The 23,224-nt window shown below is 38.4% G+C and overlaps 1 protein-coding gene across 1 annotated transcript; it reads left to right on the forward strand.

Annotated features, from left to right (window-relative positions):
- Positions 1 to 72: 72 nt before the first annotated feature.
- On the forward strand, positions 73 to 21,735 carry CIR1 (corepressor interacting with RBPJ, 1). The gene is made up of 10 exons (XM_030951785.1): positions 73 to 234; positions 1,037 to 1,131; positions 1,655 to 1,728; positions 2,952 to 2,965; positions 3,059 to 3,114; positions 3,437 to 3,485; positions 3,657 to 3,774; positions 16,911 to 17,017; positions 18,461 to 18,546; positions 20,189 to 21,735. The coding sequence occupies exons 1-10, from the start codon at positions 163 to 165 to the stop codon at positions 20,907 to 20,909; spliced, it is 1,392 nt and encodes a 463-aa protein (XP_030807645.1). The 5' UTR covers positions 73 to 162; the 3' UTR covers positions 20,910 to 21,735.
- The last annotated feature ends 1,489 nt before the right edge of the window (positions 21,736 to 23,224 follow it).

A 23,224-nucleotide genomic window follows, 5' to 3' on the forward strand; every position in this document is an offset into this window, starting at 1 on the left:
GCGGGCCCGTCGCGGACAGCGGCAGGCAGCTCGGGCGCGGGGCGGTGCCCGCGGAAGGCCCGCCCGCCGACCCGGAAGGCCCGGCCGAGGCCGCCCCGGAGCGCCGCTGTCCCTGTGCCTGTCCGTTCGGGGGCCGGCGGCTCCCGCTCCGCCGCCGCCGCCATGGGGAAGTCGTTCGCCAACTTTATGTGCAAGAAGGATTTTCACCCCGCCTCCAAGTCCAACATCAAAAAGGTGAGGGGGGCCGGGGGTGCCCCGGCGGGGACGGGTTGCCGGTACCGCAGCGGCCCGAGCAGCGCTCCTCACCTTCCTGGGGTGGCACCGAGCAGCGCTACTCACCTTCCTGGGGTGGCACCGGGGCTGGGGCTCCTCACCTCCCTGGGATGGCACCGGGGCTGGGGCTCCTCACCTCCCTGGGATGGCACCGGGGCTGGGGCTCCTCACCTTCCTGGGGTGGCACCGGGGCTGGGGCACAGAGAAAGGAGGAGGCAGCGAAATAGTTAAGAAATACTTGGAGCTTCGGGTTGTCTTGTTCCCAGGTCGCATTTTCCTGGCTCAGGCTTTTCAGCACCTGATTCTCCGAACAAATAGGCACTGAAACCCCACCTGTCCCGATGTGCCCATGTTTTCCCAGTATTTCATACCTGCCTGAGCTGGGTGCAGGTGCCCTCTCCAGAACCGGGCCCATGCCAGGAGCCCCCGAGGAGGGGCTGCCGAGACTTCGCCCATCAAGGGTCGCTGCAGGGAAAACAGTGGCACCCACAGGGTGTTTTCTGAACCTGCTTTTCCCTTTGAGCTGCCAAATTTTCTCCTGTCTTTTCCGTGTGTAAGTGTTGTTGGAACTTGAAGTTTCTCAAAATTACTGCTGTGGGAAGTTCATTTGTTAAAATACTGGATGAAAAGAATGTATTTTATGTGATTAGAATGGTGGTCATCCCTTGTGAAGCATTTTCAATTGGGTAAACTAGTTATTTATACACTAATATATTTTGTAATAGTTTTTGTATTTAAGTGGAAGCTTAATTATTTTCACTAGGTATGGATGGCAGAACAGAAAATCTCATATGATAAGAAGAAACAGGAAGAATTAATGCAACAGTATCTGAAAGAACAGGAATCTTATGATAATAGGTGAGAATTGGCTTAAGATTGCGCCCTTCTTCCTTCTGTCTTGTTTTTATGGTAGTGAAGGTGATATTGCTGTCAGCAATTTGAAGTACTGTCTCCATTGACTGTAGTAGTAGGAGAGGGCAGTGATTTATTAAGTGATGTCTGATTAAGCAGAAGTCACAAGAACTTCTTTAGTGGTTTGTGCCTGTCTTCTGATTAATTTCAAAATATGCTACATTTCACAGAACAGTCAGTAACCTTGTATAATTATACATTTGTATCACACAGAAATCTGGTTTTCATAACTCTGGGCATACTGCTTTTCAGCTGAGATTGAAATGTGTGATTTTTGCTTACAGTGGATCATGCTAAGTCATTGACTGGTCTCTCAGGTTTTTTGATACTCAGATTTTGTTACTCACATTAACAAATGAAAAAATGCTAGTTATCATGACAATTTCATACTGGGTGGTTTTTTTTTTTTGGTGAGTGTTACCAATGTGACTGTTTTGTGTGTAACACTCCAACTGCCCTTTCTATTTAGGTTGCTTATGGGTGATGAGCGTGTGAAGAATGGTCTTAATTTCATGTATGAGGCCCCACCTGGAGCAAAGAAAGGTATTGCAATTTCCTGATTTTGGGCAGAGTACTGCAAAGCTAAAAACCTTCTGAAGAAATAAACGCAATGCATTTTATTTTAAAATAACATGTTCATGGTGAGATAATGATACGAGGTGTGATTTTTTAATTCTTTCTGTGAGAATATGCAGGGATAGATAGATGTGTGTGTGTGCATATAATATGTAATAATTTTGATCTCACAAAGCTTTAATTTCTTCAAAAAGAATGGTTGGGGTTGGGGTTTTTTTAAGCAACAGTTCAGTGTGAAGGGAAGACCAGATAAATATCTTTCCAGGAAACAGCAAAATTCTGTCCTCAACCAAGGATGCTTCTTTAGCCGATTATAAAACCATTGGATGAGGAGGACTGGACCTTACCAGGGCAACGACTCAGACAACACAAACCTGTATTTTGGCCTGCTCTCTTTTACAGAAATAGCAGGTTGTTTTTGTTTAAAAGTTACGCCCATAATTCAGCTTGATGCTTGTCAAACATAGGAAATACCAGAGCAAGACATTATCAGAAGTTATAAAAATAATAAATACTGAAATTCAGTAGTCAAAATTGCTGCCTGACCTGTGTCTGGTGAATCTATGACTGCTTAGTAGTGTCATAAATGGAAGTTTCTAAATACCTGGTGGACACTCATATCAATCCGTTAATTTTAGCAAGATCTGAATGTAAGTGAAAAACTAAGAAAATATATTTTCTCTAAGAGAAAACATGTTCCCTTTAAAATGCATCTTTCCCATTTGCATGAAATCACTTGGAAATACTTGGATATACTCATTCTTGTAGACCAAGTTTTGCAATTATTTAACTTTAGAAGCTCTAATAGTAATCTCTTAAGCTTAGAGGAAATGTACTTTCAAAGTAGCAATTATTGCTAAATTTTCTTTTTAATATCTTAAAAATAAGTATTGTTGCTACTCTTGCAAAGAGTGAAGTTTTTATTAGTGTTACAAATCAGCACAGTTTTAGAAGGTGATTCTGGATTTACAGGAATTAAAGCTATATACTTTAATATATATATTAACTAACCAGAGGCTGGTTATTTGTAAGCGCACTCTATATAAAGCTACTTACTGAGTACTTGCACTATTGATTAGTATACACCATAAAATGTTTTTTCTTTAGCTTGGGGGGGAACACCATCTAGATTTTACATATATAATTAATGCATCATTTATTTTCTTTGCATGCTTCCTGAAAATTCAAAGAGGAAACAAAAGAGGTATTTCATTACATTATTTCTTCACATTTTCTTCTTGCTTGCTTAAAATGTGTTCTGAAAAACTTCAAACTTACTATGTTTTCTGTTTTATAGCAAGAAGGAGAGACTGAATACAAATTTGAATGGCAAAAAGTTGCTCCTCGAGAAAAGTAAGATATCTGGATTTTTTCATATACTTTTCTTTTTGTCCCTTTTCCCCCTGTTTTATTTTTGAGCAGGTCACTTGTGTGATCTTGTCACATCCGGACACTTAATTAGGAAAACCCGTTAACCTGGAACTATTTCCTTGCTCAGCTTTATTTTCATTTGATTTTTACATCCATATTTGAAAACGCATTAAAAACAACGTTTACAGGAATTATACCTCTGAAATGGGTGCACACTTATCAACAAAAGGTAGTTTTGTATATGATGTCTTTTAAAAAATAGTGGTGAATGGAGTATTTGTTTTTGTCTTGTGTTTGTGTACAGGTATGCTAAGGATGATATGAATATCAGAGATCAGCCCTTTGGTATCCAGGCAAGTTACACACATTTCGTTCTGTGGGTGTCTGGGCTGTATTTCAAACGTTGTTATACAGAACTTTCACATGGACTCTGTTAATTTTATCACCTCTTTTTCAGTGGGTTTAAAGGCTTCTGTTATGCCTCTTGGTGACTAAATGGTGTCAATTGGCTTTGTTGCCCTTAGGTGCGGAATGTGAGATGCATTAAATGCCACAAGTGGGGTCATATAAACACTGATCGAGAATGTCCCTTATTTGGCCTCTCTGGAATCAATGCAAGTTCAGTCTCCAGTGATGGGTCAGGTAGGCAGTGCATGGTTTTTACAGTTCTGGTTAGACATATATGGGAGGAGCTTATCATGTTTAATTTTAGAAGGTTTATCGTATTTCAGAGTTGATGAAATCTGCAAAACAGTGAATTCCAAATGCAGGATCCACAAGTTTGAGTTAGTTATTTCATATTGCAGGGACCTAATCTTCTGATTAGTAACTCATTTAAAGAAGATTCTGTATGGCTTTGATCCTATCTGTGCCTAAAACTGAGAAGCTGCAACGAGGCTTAGATCAGAAGGACAAAATTTGTGTAACCAAAAAAATGAATGGATTGTCAAAGATTGTCCCAGTTCAGATTTAAGCAAACTGCTTAGATAAGATGGAATATATCATTATATCTTTGTTAATCTCTTGGTAAAAAAGAAGAGGTTTGTGAGCTTTTTTAAAATATGTAATTGTGTAAGTAGATATGCAATTGAAACCTAGATTTCAAATGTCTGGTTTCCCTTCATCTGACTTCTTTTTCCTTCTTGAGCTACAATTTTTTTTCTTCTATTAGCTCTCCTGTTACTTGAAGTCCCACAGCAGTTAGTGCTAGATTATGTTTGAAGAAGTGGGTATGAACATTCAAATTGAATATTTTTTTTTATCTACGGTATGTTTTTTCTGTGAGTTGACCCAAGCTGTAATGCTTTTAAGTTTCTTAAAATTGGGGCATGTGAAAGAAACATCAGGTAGCGTGAATGAGTTTTCAGCCTTGCTGTGCTGTGCTTTAAAGTCACGTGTTGTGTCTTGGGTTTTGCACTACATGGATTTGCACGCACTCCATGGTTTCTGCTTTTCTTCTGTCTTCATGCAGATTATCTATTTTATGTAACAGCTCCTAGTTTTGTTACATATTTAGGCTACCAACGATCTTGTTTTTCAGAATTGGGTCATATAGATACATAGTTTCTTTGGGATGCTGCCTAGAAGAGTTGAGTTAAAGGAAATGGTGCCCCTTACTCTCCTGTCTTTTTAGGCATTGTCTGATGATTGTGCCATTGTATTACTCATCCTGTAGTTGACTTGCTCAGCCTTTCTGTTCAGTTGGTTATAAAGGTAAATCACTTTCTTGCATGATTCTTATCTTAGAAAAAAATTGTTCTTAGAGCATTTGTTGGTGGTAGAATTATATTGGTCAGCTCTTGCATGTCAGAGATGCCTTTGTGCTACAGAACTCACTGTCCACACCTCAGTTCAAATGATGTGGGTTGATTTTAGGGGTGTTTGGTTGAAAAAGCAGAAATTACTTGTTTGTGCTTGCACAAACCTGAATATGCATTCCTAATTATTTGTTCCAGTGTGATACAGACGCTCTGCAGTGTCAGTAGAAGAATAACTGCTTGTTTCAAACCTTACTGAACTATCTATATAGGTGTAGGCAATGTTTGACTGCTGTGGGTGTATCCCACTTGAAGAGATGTCCCCCAGATGGCTTTTCAAACCATCTTTCTAAGCCTAAAGAGAGCATTTAGCATATATAATGAATTTTGCATGAAGGAAAACGGTGTAAAAGTACTTAGATGTTCTCAGACTGTGCCAGTGCCCTCTCATTTTCAACTCTGGAACTTAGAAGACAGTGTGCTATGCTGAGCTTAGACTCTTGTAGGCTTGAGGAAGGATTTTTAGGGAGTAGGGGTGGGCGACAGATCAGGATTTGTATATATAATTTGTAAGAAGCTGTTCTTGAATTTGAATAGTCAGCTGTAATGATACTGCTACTTTCTCTTTCTTTCAGGGAAGCTATGTAAGAACACTGTAGGTAAAGCTTAAAGTTCTTGATTTAATAGCAAATACAAAGCTTAGAGAAAGTGGTAATATTAATTACAATATCAAATAAAAGGTTGTCTGCTTTTTCTAGCCTCGGGAATACAAACCTTTCATCAACTTTTCTAAAACTTCATCTGATTTAATAACAAGTTAAGTTACACTCCTTAGATGACTTCTGGAAGTATGTGTAAATGAAGCACTGCAGTTAAGTGACAACACAAATTCTTGAATTCACTGCTTCTCTTAAGACTCATAATTCATCCACATGGTATGCTAAAGTGTATGCCACATATTTTTTTAAAAAGTATGGGGTTTTTTGTTGTTGTTGAAACCCTGGCAGTAGGCCTGTGTTGGCTAGGATGGGAGCAATTACTTTGCATCGCTGAGAGTTCTGCCCAGTTGTTACAGTGCTGCAGATCCACAGTTGGCTCTGCTGCATCTCTTTCCACCTCCAAGAATCTTCTCCTGTTGCTCTGTGCAGTACACCTCCTCAAGCTCTGTTTCTTCCTGCTTCTCTTTATCAGTAATTGCATGCACTCCTAAGCTGCTTTCTAGACTAAATTCCTGATTAATTTTTATTGCTTTGTAGTAATGTAAAAATGTCCATTGCCATACTGTTCTTTAGACTGGCTGGAACTCCAGAAAAAACTACTTTGGAAGGGACAGAGACTTTTAATGAGATCATCCTTTTATGAAACTGTTCTGTGTTTTGTGAACTGATGATTTAAAAAAGTTCTTTGCACTTGAAACCAGTTGAATTGCACAGAAATTGCTTCCCAAGCACCCCTTCCTCCACGTGTCACAAGTGTCTCCTCATGCTTAGAAAGCTGGTAAAAACCATGGAAATGGTCCACAGTTTTCATTTTTTGCGGTTGTCAGCAACAGGAAAAAAAAAGTGCAAAACTACTTGGCTTCTAAGGTAAGGTAGAGTTTGTTCAATTTTTCTGAAGCTGTTTGTTCATTTCTAAAATGTAGAGGTTAAAACACATGTCTCTGAACAGAGCAGTGAATAGGGATTTCAAGGATAGCAGGGATTACTGGTAGTATGCAGCAGGTCTGGGATGTGTGCTAGATTTATTTGACTGGACTTTTTAATAATTAAGTGTGTAAAAATACATTTGCAATGAACTCTCAAAAAGTTGAGAAACGTTTGGCTAAATTATTAGCGCATATAGTACTTTCAAAGGTTAGGAAGTATTACCACATTTAGGAAGTAGTGGTAAACTTCTTTCTAGCTGGTGTTTCAGGAAATTGAAATATAAATATTGCCTCATAAATGAAAGGGTACAGCTAAGAAATACAGATATAACAAGGAAAATTTTAGTACAGTAGTCAATGTACAAGAATTCCAATTAGTTTATGGAATTAATTGTATTAGAAGGACCAAATTTAAGTTCTAGATAACTAAACATTTTTTTAAAGAGCAGATCTTTGGATTTTTTTTTTATATTCTTTGGAAAGAGCTCTATTGCTTTGAAGTTACTTACTTGGTAGTGCTTTACATCTTCTGATCTATAATAATTTCATCCTAATAGAAGTCAATCTTACATGCTTTTCATGCAAATTGAGTGGAATAATTTTTTGGCAGTGCGTGGTAGTTACCCTAGATAAATTTAGGTTAGAATTCTTCCAACTTTGCAGATACTCTTCCTTGCTGGAGCACACCATGCACCAGCACAGTGCTGGAAGGCTCTGGTCCATGTGCTGCTGAGCATCCTGGCTGGTGATGAATCTCTGCCCAGTCAGGCTGTGGGAGCATTGGGCTTCATGGTTCTGAATCTGGTGTGCAAAGGACACTGGCATCACTAATTTCTGCAGAAGTAGGTTTTAAAAAATGGTCTGGCTTCCCTGTCAAAGATTTGGAGCAGACCTTGATACAAATTCAGTTTTTGTTCTGTCATAATTTATTCCTGCTTCAGAAGGTGTGAAACAAAATTACTTGTTTGGACTCATTATTTTTTTCAGCATCAGAGGAAACATTTGACTGCAAATAAACGAAAGTGAAACTCGTGTCTGATTTAGTTGACTTAGCTAAAGTTCCTGCTCTATTTCTCCATAGAGAAAAAGAAGAATTATTAACTGAGATTTTTTTCCCCCTCCCAACATATTCAATATAGGCTTTTTCTTTCCCATAAATCCTATAAGCTGTGATTCTGTCATTTCAGCAGAAGAATAGCTGTCTTTTAATATAATGTGAAGACTACATTGTAATGTTCCTCTTGACTCATAAAACTGGTTGGCAATTGCTGTGTCGGATTTGGTGTTGAATATTTTTGTGTGCGAAGACCAGTCACAGCCTTCATTTTCCTCCAGCGAAACCACTGCAGGGCACAGGGTGTCTGTGGCACAGAACTGTCTTCTGCTGTCTTTCAAGATCTGACATACATTGCAGTGCTTCAGCAAACAAAAATAGGTACAATCAGTACCTTAACTTGGGCATGGTGGCTTGATTATTTTGCTTCTGGGACATTTTACTAATCTAGCTGGTAATTCATACAAAAAAATAATAATCTTACCATTAAAAAGCACCTATTGAATAATATCTCACCAGTGACTAGAGATTATTTTTTCAATAAGGCAATTTCAGTGGATGTGGTTATCATGGGATAATCACACCCCTGGGGTACAGCCTTGTCTGTAATCTCCCAGGAGTGTAATTATTGCGTGATAACTGCACCCCCTGGTGTTGCATTATTTCTATTATGAAATTCTTAGTTTTAGATATAAAGTAACTTTGATCACTGAAAACTGCAAAGTAGTGTTCGAATGTTCCAGCTGTGAGGCTTACAGAGACCAACTTAGAAGATTTGCTTCTCCGTTACAAAGGTAAATTAGGCAATCAAAATGCTTCTTTGGACTAAACTGATTTACAGAGTGTTTTACTGATAAAATCCTAACTTTCAAACTTCACTCCAGATGAAAATATCAGTTGTGCTTCTGACTTTACATGCTGCTGTGTATATATGCATGTAGAAAATACAGAATGCATACCAGCAAAAAAACCAACTCACTAGCATCGCAAAGTTTGCTTGTTTTCACAATCCTTTCTTATAATTAACCAGGAGCATCTGTTGGGGTTTGTGAGGTTTTTTTGTGAACCCTGAAAAGGTGTTAGCTTGATTGGAACAGAGATCATTAGGTGTCCTGTGCAAAGTGTTTTGAAATAATATTGTTATTTCACTTCAAAATTACCCGAGACTTTCTTGGTCAGGTGAAGTTAAGACAAACTGATTTTTTTTTTCCTTTCCCTTCTTTCCTACAAACAATCTATCCTGTTCAGTGATGGTTTGGGCAGATGGGGGGAGGGATTACTGAAAAGCTATGAAAGCTTGAATGCTTACAACTTTTATTATATGGTTTTTAGAACAAAAAACCCAGGATCTGACCCTTTTTTATGAAGAAAGGTATACTATCTTAGGAAGTGAGGCTAGTGTCTCAAATTGTGTGAACAGCATAGTTAAAAGTGGGATGGTAAGGTTAAAAGATGTTCTTGCACTCTTGGCCTATGAAAGCTAAGCCTGGAGAATGCTGGGCATCCTCCTCTGCTGTGGACTACTTTGCATTTTTACTGGCTCTGTATGTGAGCCATGCCATGGAATTACTAAGGAAAAAGTACTGTAAAGTGCTTAGCACACTCTGGAAAATTCAGGCAAATTAAGGTAAAATTCTAATGGAGCAATGTGTATGTGTATCTAGTGTCTTATGGTCTGCCAAGAGAAAGCCACTGTAGGTATAGCTGTGCAGGTGCAGCCTTCTAAAGGCTCATTACCCAGTTCTGGGGTTTGCACCCTCTTTTTTCATATCCTGAGTGCCCCTAAACTAACTGTGGGCATTTTTTCCATCTGTCTATGACTTAGTGTGCTCCACTGATCTGAAGCTTTTAGGTGAAATACCTTTCCAGAGTAATCATTGAAATTACCAGTCAGGTGGAGACAGCAAAAAATGAAATCTATGTTTATGTTGCATTATGTCTGCATCTCACTGCAGTTTCCCAGTGACAAATAGGGTACCTTTTTTCCCAACAGAGAAAAGTCTGCATTGTATTGGGAATGCAGGATTTTTTAAAATGCTCTTTTGAATTTGTCATAACCAAGAAAAGGTATTTGAATATATTAACTGTGAATATTTGTATAAATGGTCATCTGTAGAAATGTACAGTGTGTGAAACCTTCCTTTATGATCTGCAGCTGAGACCTTTGATTGAGAACAGTGGGAACCTTAACTAAATCTTCACATAGTTTAAGAACTGTCACATTTTAGAATAATCCTCCATTTATGTTTCAAAAGCCTTGGTATTTGTTGTGAATACATAAAATACAGATTCTATTAGAAATCTTGTGCTTAGCATTTAAGTGATAAATATGGATTCCAATAGCAGTTTGATAATATTAAATGACTTTTACTACTCAAAAAAAGTAAAAAGAAAACTCAGGTTTCTCTGAAATACCATATCACAAAAGCATGGCAAATTACACCGAAATTCTGTGCTAAAGTGTTAAATACAGTTAAACTGCAGGCCCTCTGAAGAAGAGCTAATTAAAAGCCAGAGGTTTTAGTCATTGATTTCTCTCAATGCCAACTGCAGCAGTTGCTTTGAAGTGTAAATATGGTCTGAATGCACTCATCTCTGAAATAGATGAAAAAATTATCAGTAAAAGATGATTGATTCTGAATTAGTGGAGGCAGCATGAACTTACTGTGTGTCATGATCACATAATTTTGATTATAGTTCTTTGTCCTGTAGATAAAATAAGTGCCTACTCTCATCTCTATCACAACCTCAGTAAAAGTTCACAGACTATGGAGTGTGATTAAGCTCAGTCTGTAATTTTTTTCCATTTTTGCTCAATTTCCATATTAACAAAAGCCATAGAAAACTCAGTGGACAGAACAAGAAAGTATATGGATGTATTGACATAACTGTCTATTCTAATTTTAAAGTTAATTTCTCTTTTAAAGCAAAACCTAAAAAGCATTGTATCATATGTCTTTGCTACTACCCAAAAAAGGTAGCATTCTACATTCAGAGTATATTTATCCTTCATGTGGTTGTGTGCTAGACTGAAACGCACCATCAGAATGTTTTCCAAAGCCTAGTTAATTCAAAAGAGGTGGTTTTGTACTCTGCAGGTATTTATTTATCTACTTTTCCACAGCAAAGTATGGCTTTAGTGCCACTGATGTGTAGAAAACCATAAATAAATTTCAATTTGGGGGAGTTATGGCATCACATGGTCCAAGCTGCCTAGGAGAAAGGATGGTGACAGCATGCTTTAGGCCTACTTTGCTAACAAAAAATGTTAGTAGCAATAAAATGTTTAGTAGCAATAAAAGAGAAGCCTTGAGAGTATCTTGTCTTTGATTCATAAATTAAGTTTTAAGCATGGTAGCGTGGAGTTTACTGACCATGACATATACTGGCAAATTGACAGCAGATACACGCTATGTTTACATTTTCATGTAAATTTCCTCTCTTACAAATCAGAAGTGTGATGTTGTGATGATGGTGATGTTTTTAGATTAAAATGATCACATTTGTAAACGAAAAGATATCCCATGCCAGAACACATTTGCAGAAAGGGAGAAAAGCTTGTTCTAAAAGCCATATTCTAAATACTGTTTTGATAATATGCAAAATGAGCAGTAGTTAAAATAAAGGTAAATAGTTGCAATTGAAATGACACCATGATGAACCTACTTTTTCCAGTATTTTCTACCATTTTCCAGTAACTTTTATATAGTGTACTCTCTTTAATAGTGTACTCTATTTAATTTTGTAACAATACATAGAATACAAAGCAAAACATACATACAGCCTTAAATATCATATAGTTCTGTAACTGCAGCCACAATGTAAGTAAAACTGCTTACTGTCATCTCCCCTGCCAAAGATTACAGTGTTATTGTTTCTTATGTCTTTGCTTTCCATTTATATTCCACTATAAAAATCCATTTAAAACTTGATTGATTGTAAAGAATAATTCAGTTTGCTTATGTGCACTGGTGACAGTAGTGAAAGCTTTCATCAGTAAATTGGGCAAATACTGTCAAGACTGTGCATCATGGGTAGGTGGAAGTAAAACTATTTTTTGTGATACTGGCAAACATAACTTGATGGTCTGTCCTCACTGCCACTGAAGCTATTGCAGAAAATGTGGTATTTAATCACAGTTGTTATGACAAAGTGTTTTAGCATACTTAGAATATTTAGGAAAAATAGCATACTTTGAATAATTAGAAAAAATGTGCTTTGCAGGTTGTAGTGGAGGCCTGCTAGATGGTGTGTTACAGCTGGCATTGCTCTCCTAAGGGTGCCTGTGCTTCCTAGAGAAAACATTGTGGGAACAAGTCTTACATGCCCTCTGCATTTGTAGCATCAAGAGAAGTACAGACAGGACAGAAAATTTATTGCAGCTATAGATTTCTCTGGTTTCTGGGACAGGGGTGGGGCAGGAAGAGCTTGCTGTAAGGCAGGCACTTAAGTAATTGAAATCCAGAACTGTATTCCCCTCCTGGTGGCTTAATAGAAGGAGAACTGATTCTGTTAATTCATGTCAGTTGTGTGATGAGAAATTGGGAGTGCTCCTTGTTCTAAAAAAATAAATTTACAATATGTTATGGAAATCCTAATACAATATTCTTCTGCAATCCAGTGTAATTTATGCTCATATATGCCTGAGGAAAAAACTAGTTACATCTCTTCTGTTTATATAATTTTACAGGTATTATAGAGATGCCCCAAAAGCTGTTAAGCTAAGGTTGTACTCGGGGAGTGCTTTGTGAAGACTCAGATCTTCGCACTTCATTGCATGTTTTGAGTTTCTAGATTTTGTACCCCAACTCTTTGAGTCAGCTGAGCTATCTAAATTGTATCCTTAAATAGTATCTTGAACAGAAGATAACAGAGAGAATTAGAATTAGTGCAGCAAGAATTTCTGTGGAAAATAAGAAGCAGGAAGAAACTGTAACCTCTTTGTGTGAAAACACTATTTCTTGAGAATTGCAGTAGCCAAAAAAAATCCCTTTAAAAATCTATAACTATTTAAGGATGGAGGCTTTTTTGTGCAAGCCCTTGTATAATGTTAAGTACTTGTAACTACAGAAAATATAAGAAGTTGTCAGTTGTCTTAATGCATAAAAATAAATGTGACATTCACAAGCAGTTAATCATGCTATATGATAAAAAGTTTTTCCAAGACTATGAATTAGTTCTAAAGCAGGTAAATGGTTTAGTTTTAGCTGAGTGGCATCTGGGAAAGTTTTAAAGATTTTTTTTCCCTTTTCTTTCTTTTTCCTATCAAAATGCAAATTTCAGAAAATCACCTCAACAGTCATATTCAAAAATAGCAAGGTACTGTATTTGACTTGTTTCAGGAAGAATAAGAAACAGATGATGAAACATTGTAACTTTGAACTTATTTTTAGTTTGCTGATGAAAGAGTGCTGAGGGACTAGTTGTCAGAAGTTGTAGCAATCAGCTATTTTTATAGGATGCCTGTATCTAAAGTTCTGCCAGTTCATGGCATAATATCTCGGGATGTTTTCACCTGCATGAGGTCACAGAGGTGGCTTCTTCACAGGCTGTCTCACAAGTCTGTAAGGAATGCCTATATGAGGAGTTTGATTTTCGTAACACATAAAGGATTTTTGTGCCTGATGTAGGAGTGAGTCTTTGCAAGTGATGGATGCTGTTCAAGAATAATAAGCTATCATCATAGCCAAAGATTTTAGCCAACTGAGAGCCTCTCAGCTCAGTCTTACCATCTGTTTTACTGTTAATGACTCACTGGAGCATAGGGCTGCCAGGTGTACCTAGTACTGCTTTCTCTGACAGTCATGGAGGGTGAAGACACAACTGTGGTCATAAGCCAAAGGCAGGCTGAAAAGATTTACCACTTTGGGTTACCAGGCAACCTGCTGGCATCAAGGTTTAAGCTTTAACTGCTTAATAGGGAAGCCAGGGACACTTTGGAGAAGTTGCTTTTTTAAAATCTCTGTTAAGTGAGGTTCAGTTTTTAGGGTTTCTTTTACAGGCTTTGTCTCTCCCATTTACATTAGCCAGAAGAAATCCCCTATTACATTTTATAATGTGGAGATGAGAATGTGATTGTTTACTCACAGATTTAGGCATCTTTTAGAACTCTGTGAAAAAGCATCTCAAAAGGAAGCATGTTACACACCTCAGTGCTGTCACATAAAATAGCTGTGCCCAGGAATCCTGAGAGAACTCAACCTGTCACTGATATTTCAAAGAAAATCAGATCTGCTTATCAACATCATTAAAATACAAATCAAAAGCAGTCTGTTGAGGTATGGATGGGAGAAGAAAATCACCAAACATTTGATTCCTTTGATTTCAAGCAAAGGAGCTTAATTATGAGAATTAACATTTTCTTGATTCTTGTTCTGTTGCAGAAAGTAGGCAGTAATAGAGGTTTGCAGTTAAGCTATGCAGTCATTGTCAAATATTATGTCTTAATTTAACTTATCAGCCTGGACTTGTAACCAGGTAGAAAACAGTCTCTTTGCACTTCCCAGATCAGAGATTGTTTTCTCCCTACTGTGTCTCTACAGATATCTTGCTGTCATTGGGCAGCAAAACTTCTGAGAAGCTCAGTGGCATCATTGTTCTGAAAAAAGTGTAAGCAGGTTAATCTGTTTCATCCTCTCAGAAATGTTAATGGTTTTTAAACTGCAAAGATGCCATACTGCAAGGAAGTGTCTTCCATTATCAACCACTCTGGACAGCTGCCCATGGCATGCCTGGCTGGGGTCTCCACACACAAGAGTTGTGAAATAAGATTGTGTTTTGACTCTACTTCCATTTATGGGGTTGGTTTATTTTCTGAATCTCATTTCCTAGTGTTTTCTAAAACCTTTAGTTATAGTAAAAATAACATACTTAATAAAGCTTCTTGGAGATTCTTGCATCTCCTCACAAGCTTGGCTGAACCTAAATGACTGTTTCCCTCACAATTGTAGGGGGACCAAAACAGGAATAATTCATTTCTTAAAAAACTTTTGTCTCAAGTTTCTGTGGGTGCATTTGATGCAGCTTGTGTACGTCCATAAAACAGGAATAACAGTAGTTTGGTAACTGTCCTTATTGTCCTTATCATGGTAATATTGGGTTGCAACTCAAACACTGTAGGTGGAGCTATGAATTTCTCATTGATGTCATTAATATACAAGGAAACAGATAAACAAAAATCAGTAGTGTTGGACATTCATTACAAGCTTTTTCTTAAAAAATAAGAAATTATTTTGCTTGCCTCTTGCTAGTGCTATGCACAAAGAATGCCAAAAGGGTTTGTTTCTGGAAAATAATTTTGAATTGTGGTTTTGAAGGCCAGTGTGCCTTCATGTCTCGCTGGTCTCAATTCTGACCATAGTCCTCATAGGGACCCACAAAATTAGGGCTTCTGTCTTGGTTCTTTGGCAAGTCTGCTGTGTAGGTTTGGACAAGTTGCATTTCTCTATTGGTCTAATCACACTAATGAGAACAATTAGGTACTGGATACACACCAAAAGGGGTACAATGCTGAAACACTAAAGAGGAATACCTAAGAAGTTAGTTAAGTTACTCTGTAGGCAGTGGCTCTTTGAATAATAGGGAGGAACTACCTTTGAATAATAGAGGTATTCTAGGCTTGAATTGGTCAAGTGTTTTGGTTTCTTTGGTGTGGAGAAATCTTTCATGCCTCTATGCTTTGTCTTCACTTGGCTTCCTCATACAGGGTTTTTGACTGAATTGTATGGCTGTTTTATATGGACTTTTCAAATCAAGGCCTCTTCTGGTGCCAAATTCTGTCTGTCTAATGTTAGTTTCTGTTCCACTCAGAGTAGATTTCCACAAGCACACCAAGGTGTGAAATTTAAAATATGCCAAACTGTGGACACTGGGGCCTATACACCTTCATTAATTGTGAGCTTACAATTACACTATAACACATAAAAAGAAAAAGCACTTCGGGTAGAGTACAGAGGGGACGGGAAATAACTCCTATTTAAGAAAAATGTAAACTCCAGGGAAGACTGAAAGGTATCTCATTTGAAAATTCTTTTGCCTGGAAAAATAAGGAACTTGTGAAAAGAATGTCATTAATGCAGGGGCTCCTCAAACCATTTCCAAAGTTTTGTTTTATTCCTTCCTGCTTCACATGTAGACCTGTTTGTTTCTGTAATGTAATATATTATACAGGAAAACTAAGAAAATGGTTACTTCTTTTGAGAAAGTGCTATATTATTTTCCATATATTTTCTATAGCAAAAATCTCACTTTATTTTTCCTTACTTGTCTGTATTGAAAATCTCTGAGTTTTATCAGTCTTACAACTAAGAAAGTCTTTAACCACAGAGCAGAATCAGTACATTTCATAAGGCTAATTAATCTTATACTTTTCAGTAGTTCACTGAAGTAATAGTGAATGTGTGCTCCATGCCCTGTTTTACGTTCCTTTTAATTTAGATTCACCTTACACAGTTCACTGACAGTAAGTTTAGTGAAGGAACTGGGAAGGAAATTTACTGAAAGTGACCTCACAAGAGAGTGAATATTTAGGGTGAAGAAAAAGTACCAAATCAGACAAGTACACAACATTATGATGATCACATGGATTCAATTAAAGCATAAGAGTGAGTTACAAGGTTTGTAAATTATGCAGTCAAGTCTGAATGATCCATAATACATCCATAATACATATTTACTCCTTGTTAGATTCTTGCAAAGAAAAAATCATGTGCCTAATGCCAACACCTACTCTAATGAGGAATATAGCGTGTTTTTTAAGCTAATAAAGCCAGAAATCTCTGAGGAGATAACAGTCTAGAGGCTACATATATTTGGCAAGCCGTAGAATAAGTAAGGACTCAGATACTTTTCATGTTTTTATATTCCATATCTGTTCTTCTAATGTTACTTTTTACATTGAAGTTCAAAAATTTGTGTCATTATGAAAAATGAGTTAGTAGTGACATATTAGAGGAGCATTATCTCATTGTTTTTAAGGAGAGGAGGTACTGGAGTCTTATTTAATATGCTTTATTTAGATCTCCTCTGCTTTTTTACTATAATAAAAATATATTACTAGACTTTTCTAATATATTGTTTTCAACATGACAAAGTTACATAAGAGAATCCCCTTGTACTTAAAGAAAAATGCAATTATTTTCCATTCTGAATCTTCAGACTGCTGTTTTAGAAAATCATATCTGATTATTTGCTCAGCAGAAGATTATTGAGTTGATTTAGCTGTGATTTTACTTAACAAAGCTTCAACTGAATTCCTACTGTGGAGTCCAAAAAAGGTAGAGAGATATAAATGATACATTCAAACTGTGATTTTTGTGAACAGGGCCATCAATGCACCCCTCGGAGCTAATAGCGGAGATGAGAAACAGTGGGTTTGCACTGAAACAAAATGTACTGGGGAGAAACTTGACCGCAAATGATCCATCACAGGTAATATCTTTTTACCAGTAAGCTGAAAATGTCTGTAAATCTAAATGTGATTGCTTATGAATTGTTACTTAATGTTTCCAAATATGCATATCCATAGGAAAGCTGAAGAGCTATACCAGTAGAAAAATGCCAGAAAACTTAGTTTTCCAGCTTTGTTTCATACAGAATGGTGAATCATAAATTACCTCTTTTTAAACCACATATAATAAATTAAATCCCTCTTCTGGGTGAGTAGAAATAGAATTTTTCATAATGGGGTGGTTAGGGCTTCTGCTGCATACTTGTAATACAGTGCTACCCTTTGGATGAAGTTTGAGGCAGTGTGCACAAATAATTACTGCCACAAATGCTATATCTGAATGGGTTTTTCTACTTGATTCACCATTGTTCCAGTTATTTTTTCTGGGAGTGAAAATGCTTCAACTGTCTTTACTTAGACTGCTCAAAGTATATTATTAATTGAGGTGCTTGAATAAAAGTGTAAAATGAAAGATTAATATACACTCCTTGAAGTAACCTTTGTTCATATGGCAGGATAGTCAAACCACTAGTAAAGTGGGGATGACCACAAGCTGGTCTTGAAATCTTCAGTAAATCAGCAGTGCATTGTGTCTCCACAGACAGATGTACCTTTGCCTTTAAAAAAAGCTATGTCCCCGCAAAAATGTAGCATATGGACACTGTTAAATGAATAATATTGATATCAGTATGTTTACTTTATGTTAGGTGTTCTGGGGTTTCTTTGTAAGACCTTTTTAATCTTTATTTCTTCTTTCGTCTTCTGAGTATGGCTAAAATTAAAAACATCACTGTGGAAAGCTGTGGTGTACCAGATGCACATAATTTGAGGAATTCAGGGTCTTCAAAGCAGTTTTGCTTTGCTGATTGTGTTGCTGTATGTAGATTATATGATTACAGTATTTTGCATTGCTAGAAGACTTTGTGCACATATAAAGACTACTAACACAGCAGTGAAGTAGATGTGTTACCCATTTTCCTAATGACTAAACCGAGACAGAAAAGTAATTTGCTTAAATTACTCTGAGTTTGAGCAGGACTAGTGTCTTACCTATTCATCCAAGCATGATAACAATGGAGTGACTTATCCTGGGGAATTGTGGGCTTCAAAACCAGCTCATTTTTATTAACTATTTGAGAAATGTTTCTTTCCCTAGCAGTGATTTTTTTCATGTGTTAGTAATAACTCCTGTTGTATAGCCCCCACATTATAACACCTACTCAACTCTGAGAGAGAATGTTGGGGTTTTTCACTTGGTAGTGGGTATTCTGTTCTAACCAGTGTCTTAGGCTGACTTGGTAATACAAATATATTTGTGTCTGTGCAAAAATAAGGTACATAGGGGCACCACTTTTAAAACAGAAATCTGAATTAATATATTATTTTTATCTATTAGAAGCTAAGGTCTTACTGCATTTTTCTAGGAGTTTGTTACAAGTGAAGGAGATGATGATCCAGAAGTTGAATTTTTAAAATCACTATCAACCAAACAAAAACAGAAACTTCTAAGGTAGGTCTGGTACTTAGTGGAGGGGGTATGTATCACCAATAGTTCTGACCATATCCATGATTGCCACTGTAACTTTTTGGTGCCATTTAGCACCATCAGTGCAGAAGAAAATCAGCTTAGTTTAACATACACTTGACCACAAATGGCATTATGTAGCATGATTTTTAACCTACTTGGTTTTATTTTAATCTAATTTTGATTCCTTTGACTGCGTCTCATTTCCAGTTTAACTGGGATACTGAAATACTAATTGGCTCACTAGAGATGCTGTGCTGCTATTTTAAAATACTGTTCTGCACTCTGTTGTTTACAGTATCTTCTCTTGTGATAAAAGATTCTGTGCTCTTGTTCACTGGTTTACAACTTGACAAAGTTTATCTTCTCCCTGTGGCTGAGCTGAAGCTGATTCTGTACCCCACTGCCAAGGTTGGCCCAGCTGCACCCTGTGCTTGTGTCAGGGCTTGCAGCTTTTTCTCCCTGTGGGTCTGAGTTAATGAGGTTCCCATGCTTTGCTTTTATCCAAGTGATGCTGTGTGCCAGGTGACTAATGGGTTTTTTCTGTCTTCATTTGCAACGTTATCCTGAAATAATCTCAAAATGTTTAAAATCAAAAATACTTACTACTGGCAGGTAGATCCCATAGATGCATGCAGATAAAACAAGCTTTTAGGATAAAAGATGTCACATATGTGGGGAGTGGAAGGGGAGGGGGGAAAAGGTGAATGGCTAAGCAGGTAGTAGGCAGGTACATATGGTATTCACATATGTAATAATTCTCTGAAAACAGTCAACATGTTTTATGTTCCTTTTAAGTATGTAGATAGGGTAATTTAAAATGTTATTTTTGTTTGAACGTCTGCTGGCCCAATACATTGAAATTTTTATAATCCTTTATATTTTAGAAGTTGAAGTTTAATAAATATTTGGGTCCTTTAGGCTTTATTAGTCTGAAGGGATTTTTTTTAATACACTGGAAGCAGTTTCACTATTCGCTCACTGATTTTCTGAGCATAAATACAGAAAGCAGAACAAAAACTGCATGAAAGTAGTCAAATAGTATGCATGTGCATGATGGAATATTGTATATTTACAGATAGAAAATGTAAGTTTCTAGTTGTGAAAAAAGAGGTTACTGGAAATATCTGTATTAGTTGCCTAAAGAACTCAAGGATGTATGTTTTAGTCTTAGTTTTCATCATTAATAGAAAGTGAATACTAATTGCATTTTTTTCATTTTCAAAATACCTTTTTAAAATGCACAAACAAAACCAACAATAATTTTCTAAAGTCTCCAGGGCAGCCTGACAAGGAGAAAAAAAGCACTACTGAATGTATTTATTCCTAGTTACAAGCCCCAAATTGATGTCTCTTACTGATCTTTTTAAAAATTAAAGAATTAAAAAATCATATTATTCCTGTTTTGAGGGAGCAGCTGTGGATTACATACTATGGGTAATGCAGGTTAGAAGTTTTAAAATGAAACATTGCTGAAAAAGGAAAAGAATTCAATGTGTTTTTATAAAAATGAATGTATTTACTGTGTAGGTCATCAGAAGTAGTGAACTTTGAAAGACAATGACTTTGTAATCTAGTATATCTTAACATGTCTGATTGTGCCACTCTTTTATTTTGAAAACAAAAGGAAGTTAGATCGTCTAGAGAAGAAAAAGAAAAAGAAAGATAGAAAGAAGAAAAAGCAGCAGAAGAAAAAAAGCAAAAGTAAACACAAGAAACATAAGATGAGGTCCTCTTCCTCATCCTCCAGTGAGACTTCAGTAAGCAGCAGTGACAGCGAGACTGACAGCAGAGATAAAGCAGCACAAAAGAAGATGGATTCTAAGAAAAGAAAAAAAGACAAGTTTTCAGAGGCTAGCAGCAGCAGCGATTCAGAAGGAAAGGCAAAAACGAGGAAGGAAAAACTTTATGAAGATCTCTCCAGTAGTCACGGTAACAAGGACAAAGACAGGGAGAAGTACAAGCTTTTAAAGCGAGATAGTTCTGCAGAGAACAACAAATGGAACTCCTGTGAGGGGGAAAGAAAGTCCACAAGCAGATACCATAGCACGAACACGAGAGACACTGAAAGAAAGGAGGATAGTAGAAGCCAAAACATGAATGAGGGGAGTAGGAGAAGCCCGTGCTCAAATCACAGCAGTTCCAGGCAAAGGCACATAAGAAGTCCAAGTCAAAGCCCTGGTGAAGAGTGGCACAGGAAAAAGGACACCAGAAGCCCCAGCACAGATGTACACAGAGAGAGGGGAAAATGTAGAGAAGGCTATGGGGACAAGTGCAGCAAAGTGGAGCACAGAGAAAGGAGCAGACGCAGTAGAAGCAGAAGCAGAGAGAGGAAAAAAAATAGATAGTATAGGGGCCAGGTGCAAACAAGAACTTCTCTGGGTTTTGATGAATACCTTTCAACAAGGGCTCAATTACATACTGCTGTTCATTTTCCAGCCTCTGGAACTAGCATTTCCTGCATAAAGCCAACAGCTTTATGTATGGCTCAATTCTGTTGTGTTGGAATATTTGTAAATTAGGTATAAACGCTAAGGTAATTTTTTTACTGTCTAAATATGCTTATTGGCAAATACCTCTTGTATACATGCAGTAATTCACAAACCTGATTTTAGGATTTTAAAATATTTAAAAGCAGTATGTGATACTCTTGGTTTCATCCATGATTTCTGTTTAGATGCAGCTGCGAGGGGAGCAGAGAAAGCAATTGAGATAGTTCTGGATAAGATCACTGCTTTAGGTATCAAAGCATTGTCTTGTAGACAGTTTTGTTTTTTTCATACTGAAACATTTTTCCTAAAGTTCCCTGTAAGAGATCAATTTTATGAGTTAAAACAACAGAGAGACATAGTTCACATAAGTGTATAGCCAACATTTTCTGGCCTCCTGCAGTGTACAGCTTGGTCAGGGCTATCTAAACATCTTGAACCCCTGTTGGTATGTGTCAGTACAATGTCAAGTTATTGTTCAATAATCTCTGAAGACATGAAAGGAATATTTACTGCCTCAACTGTTTCAAGTATTTCATTGTTTGTGATATAAGTTTGTGTAAATAGTCATCCTTTTGTTTTCCTGAACCTTTTTGTGTTTTTAGTGACTGTCAGTCATTTTCTGCATATGTTGTTATGAAGATGAACTTCCATAATAAAATACCTTATTCTTTAAAACCAGTAATAATTGCCATCTTCTTCAGAGTTCCAAGTCAGTACAAATGCACAAGGCAACACTTCACAAGGTTTTTATTGCAAAGGAAAGGCTTCTCTGCTCTTTCAGGATGGCAGATGGAAGCACATTCATTAGTGGACGTGTGAAACAGTCACTGTGCTCAGTATTCCAGCAACTTTCTTACCCTCCTCACTCACAGGACAAATGGGACTATCTTTTATTACCAGTCCACTTCCACTTCACTCAGAAGATTTTCAGCGCTGCACAGAGTATAATAATACATGGTGAAAGTGACCTGGCTTATCGTTTAAGTGCATGTGAAGAGTTTGAAAGGGTGAACCATTAAGAGATGTCACCTTTTCAATGTGTCTGCATTAGGTTGCTCTGGGCATTCTTGCTGAAGTAGCTGGGAGTTAAAGAGCCCCTGCAGTAGAGTCAGCCCCCCTATATTGATGTGTGGAAGCTCTGATTTAGAAAGAACAGGAGGAGACTGCAAAAATGCCTGTTTTAGCAATCTAAACAAAAGCTCTGTGTAAGGGAGGACAGAGTAATGTGATAGGGGAAAAGATATATTCTAGTATGAACATTTTTGTGTTAAGTGCAGCAGGAAAGAGGAATAACTGGAAGGTGCCTCCGTTTCAAAGAAGGGTCTCTCCAGTTGTTTTGTGTTTGGCAGGAATCCTGCCAGCAACAATGCAATTGAATCCCACCTGAAGAAGAGTGGACAGCTCGATAGCCACAGCTGTATGCTCTTTTGTGGGCCCTGCACTTTAGTCCTTTCCATGTAGTTAAACAGTGTATCCTACCTTTTCGAATAGGAAGAGACTGGCAGAAAAGTCATGATATTTTGGATGTATCTGTCTTAGACTACCAGGGGAGGGTTGGTGTGGCTGTGCAGGCAGTGTCTCACTCCCGGTACCTTTCCTAGGCCAGCTGTAAGGAAGCGACCCTCGGGGGCCCAGAGGCCGGCTGCGGGAGGGTGGGGCCGTCCTCGCCACAGGGGGCCCGGCCGGAGCAATCGGGGCAGCGGGAGTGGGCCGGGCCGGGCCGGGGCAGCAGGGGCGGGCCGGGCCGGGCCGGGCCGGGCCGGGGCAGCAGGGGCGGGCTGGGCGGGGCCGGGGCAGGCCCGGGGCGCTGCTTGCCCGCTGCCCTCACGGGCACCGCCCGCGGCGCGGGCGGCTGCGCGCGCCCGGCCCCGCCCCGGCCCGCGGGGCCATGGGGCGCCGCCGCCCTGGGCCGAGCGCGGCGCTCGGCAGAGCCGGCGGGGCCCGGCAGGAGGTGCTGTCGCTCCGCGGATGGAGGTAAGAGCAGCTCCAGTGATATCGCTATTCCCTTATTTATTTATTTATTTTCGTAAGAGCCGCGGAATAGGGTTAGCCTTCTGCGGGGCTGGGCGGCGGGGGCCGCGGCGCCGTGAGGTGGTTCCCTCAGCCTTGCGGGGAGGGCAGGACCCGTGGCAGGGACTCGCCGGTGTCGGAGCGGAGCCCGGCGGCTCTCC

The sequence above is a fragment of the Camarhynchus parvulus genome, chromosome 7, assembly GCF_901933205.1.
Source record: "Camarhynchus parvulus chromosome 7, STF_HiC, whole genome shotgun sequence".
NCBI classification, from domain to species: domain Eukaryota; kingdom Metazoa; phylum Chordata; class Aves; order Passeriformes; family Thraupidae; genus Camarhynchus; species Camarhynchus parvulus.

Coding starts and splice junctions, on each gene's coding strand:
- CIR1 (XM_030951785.1), top strand. CDS start 163: ATGGGGAAGTCGTTCGCCAACTTTATGTGCAAGAAGGATTTTCACCCC. Junction 3,486..3,656: donor ATCAGCCCTTTGGTATCCAG/GCAAGTTACACA, acceptor TGTTGCCCTTAG/GTGCGGAATGTGAGATGCAT. Junction 17,018..18,460: donor CCGCAAATGATCCATCACAG/GTAATATCTTTT, acceptor GCATTTTTCTAG/GAGTTTGTTACAAGTGAAGG.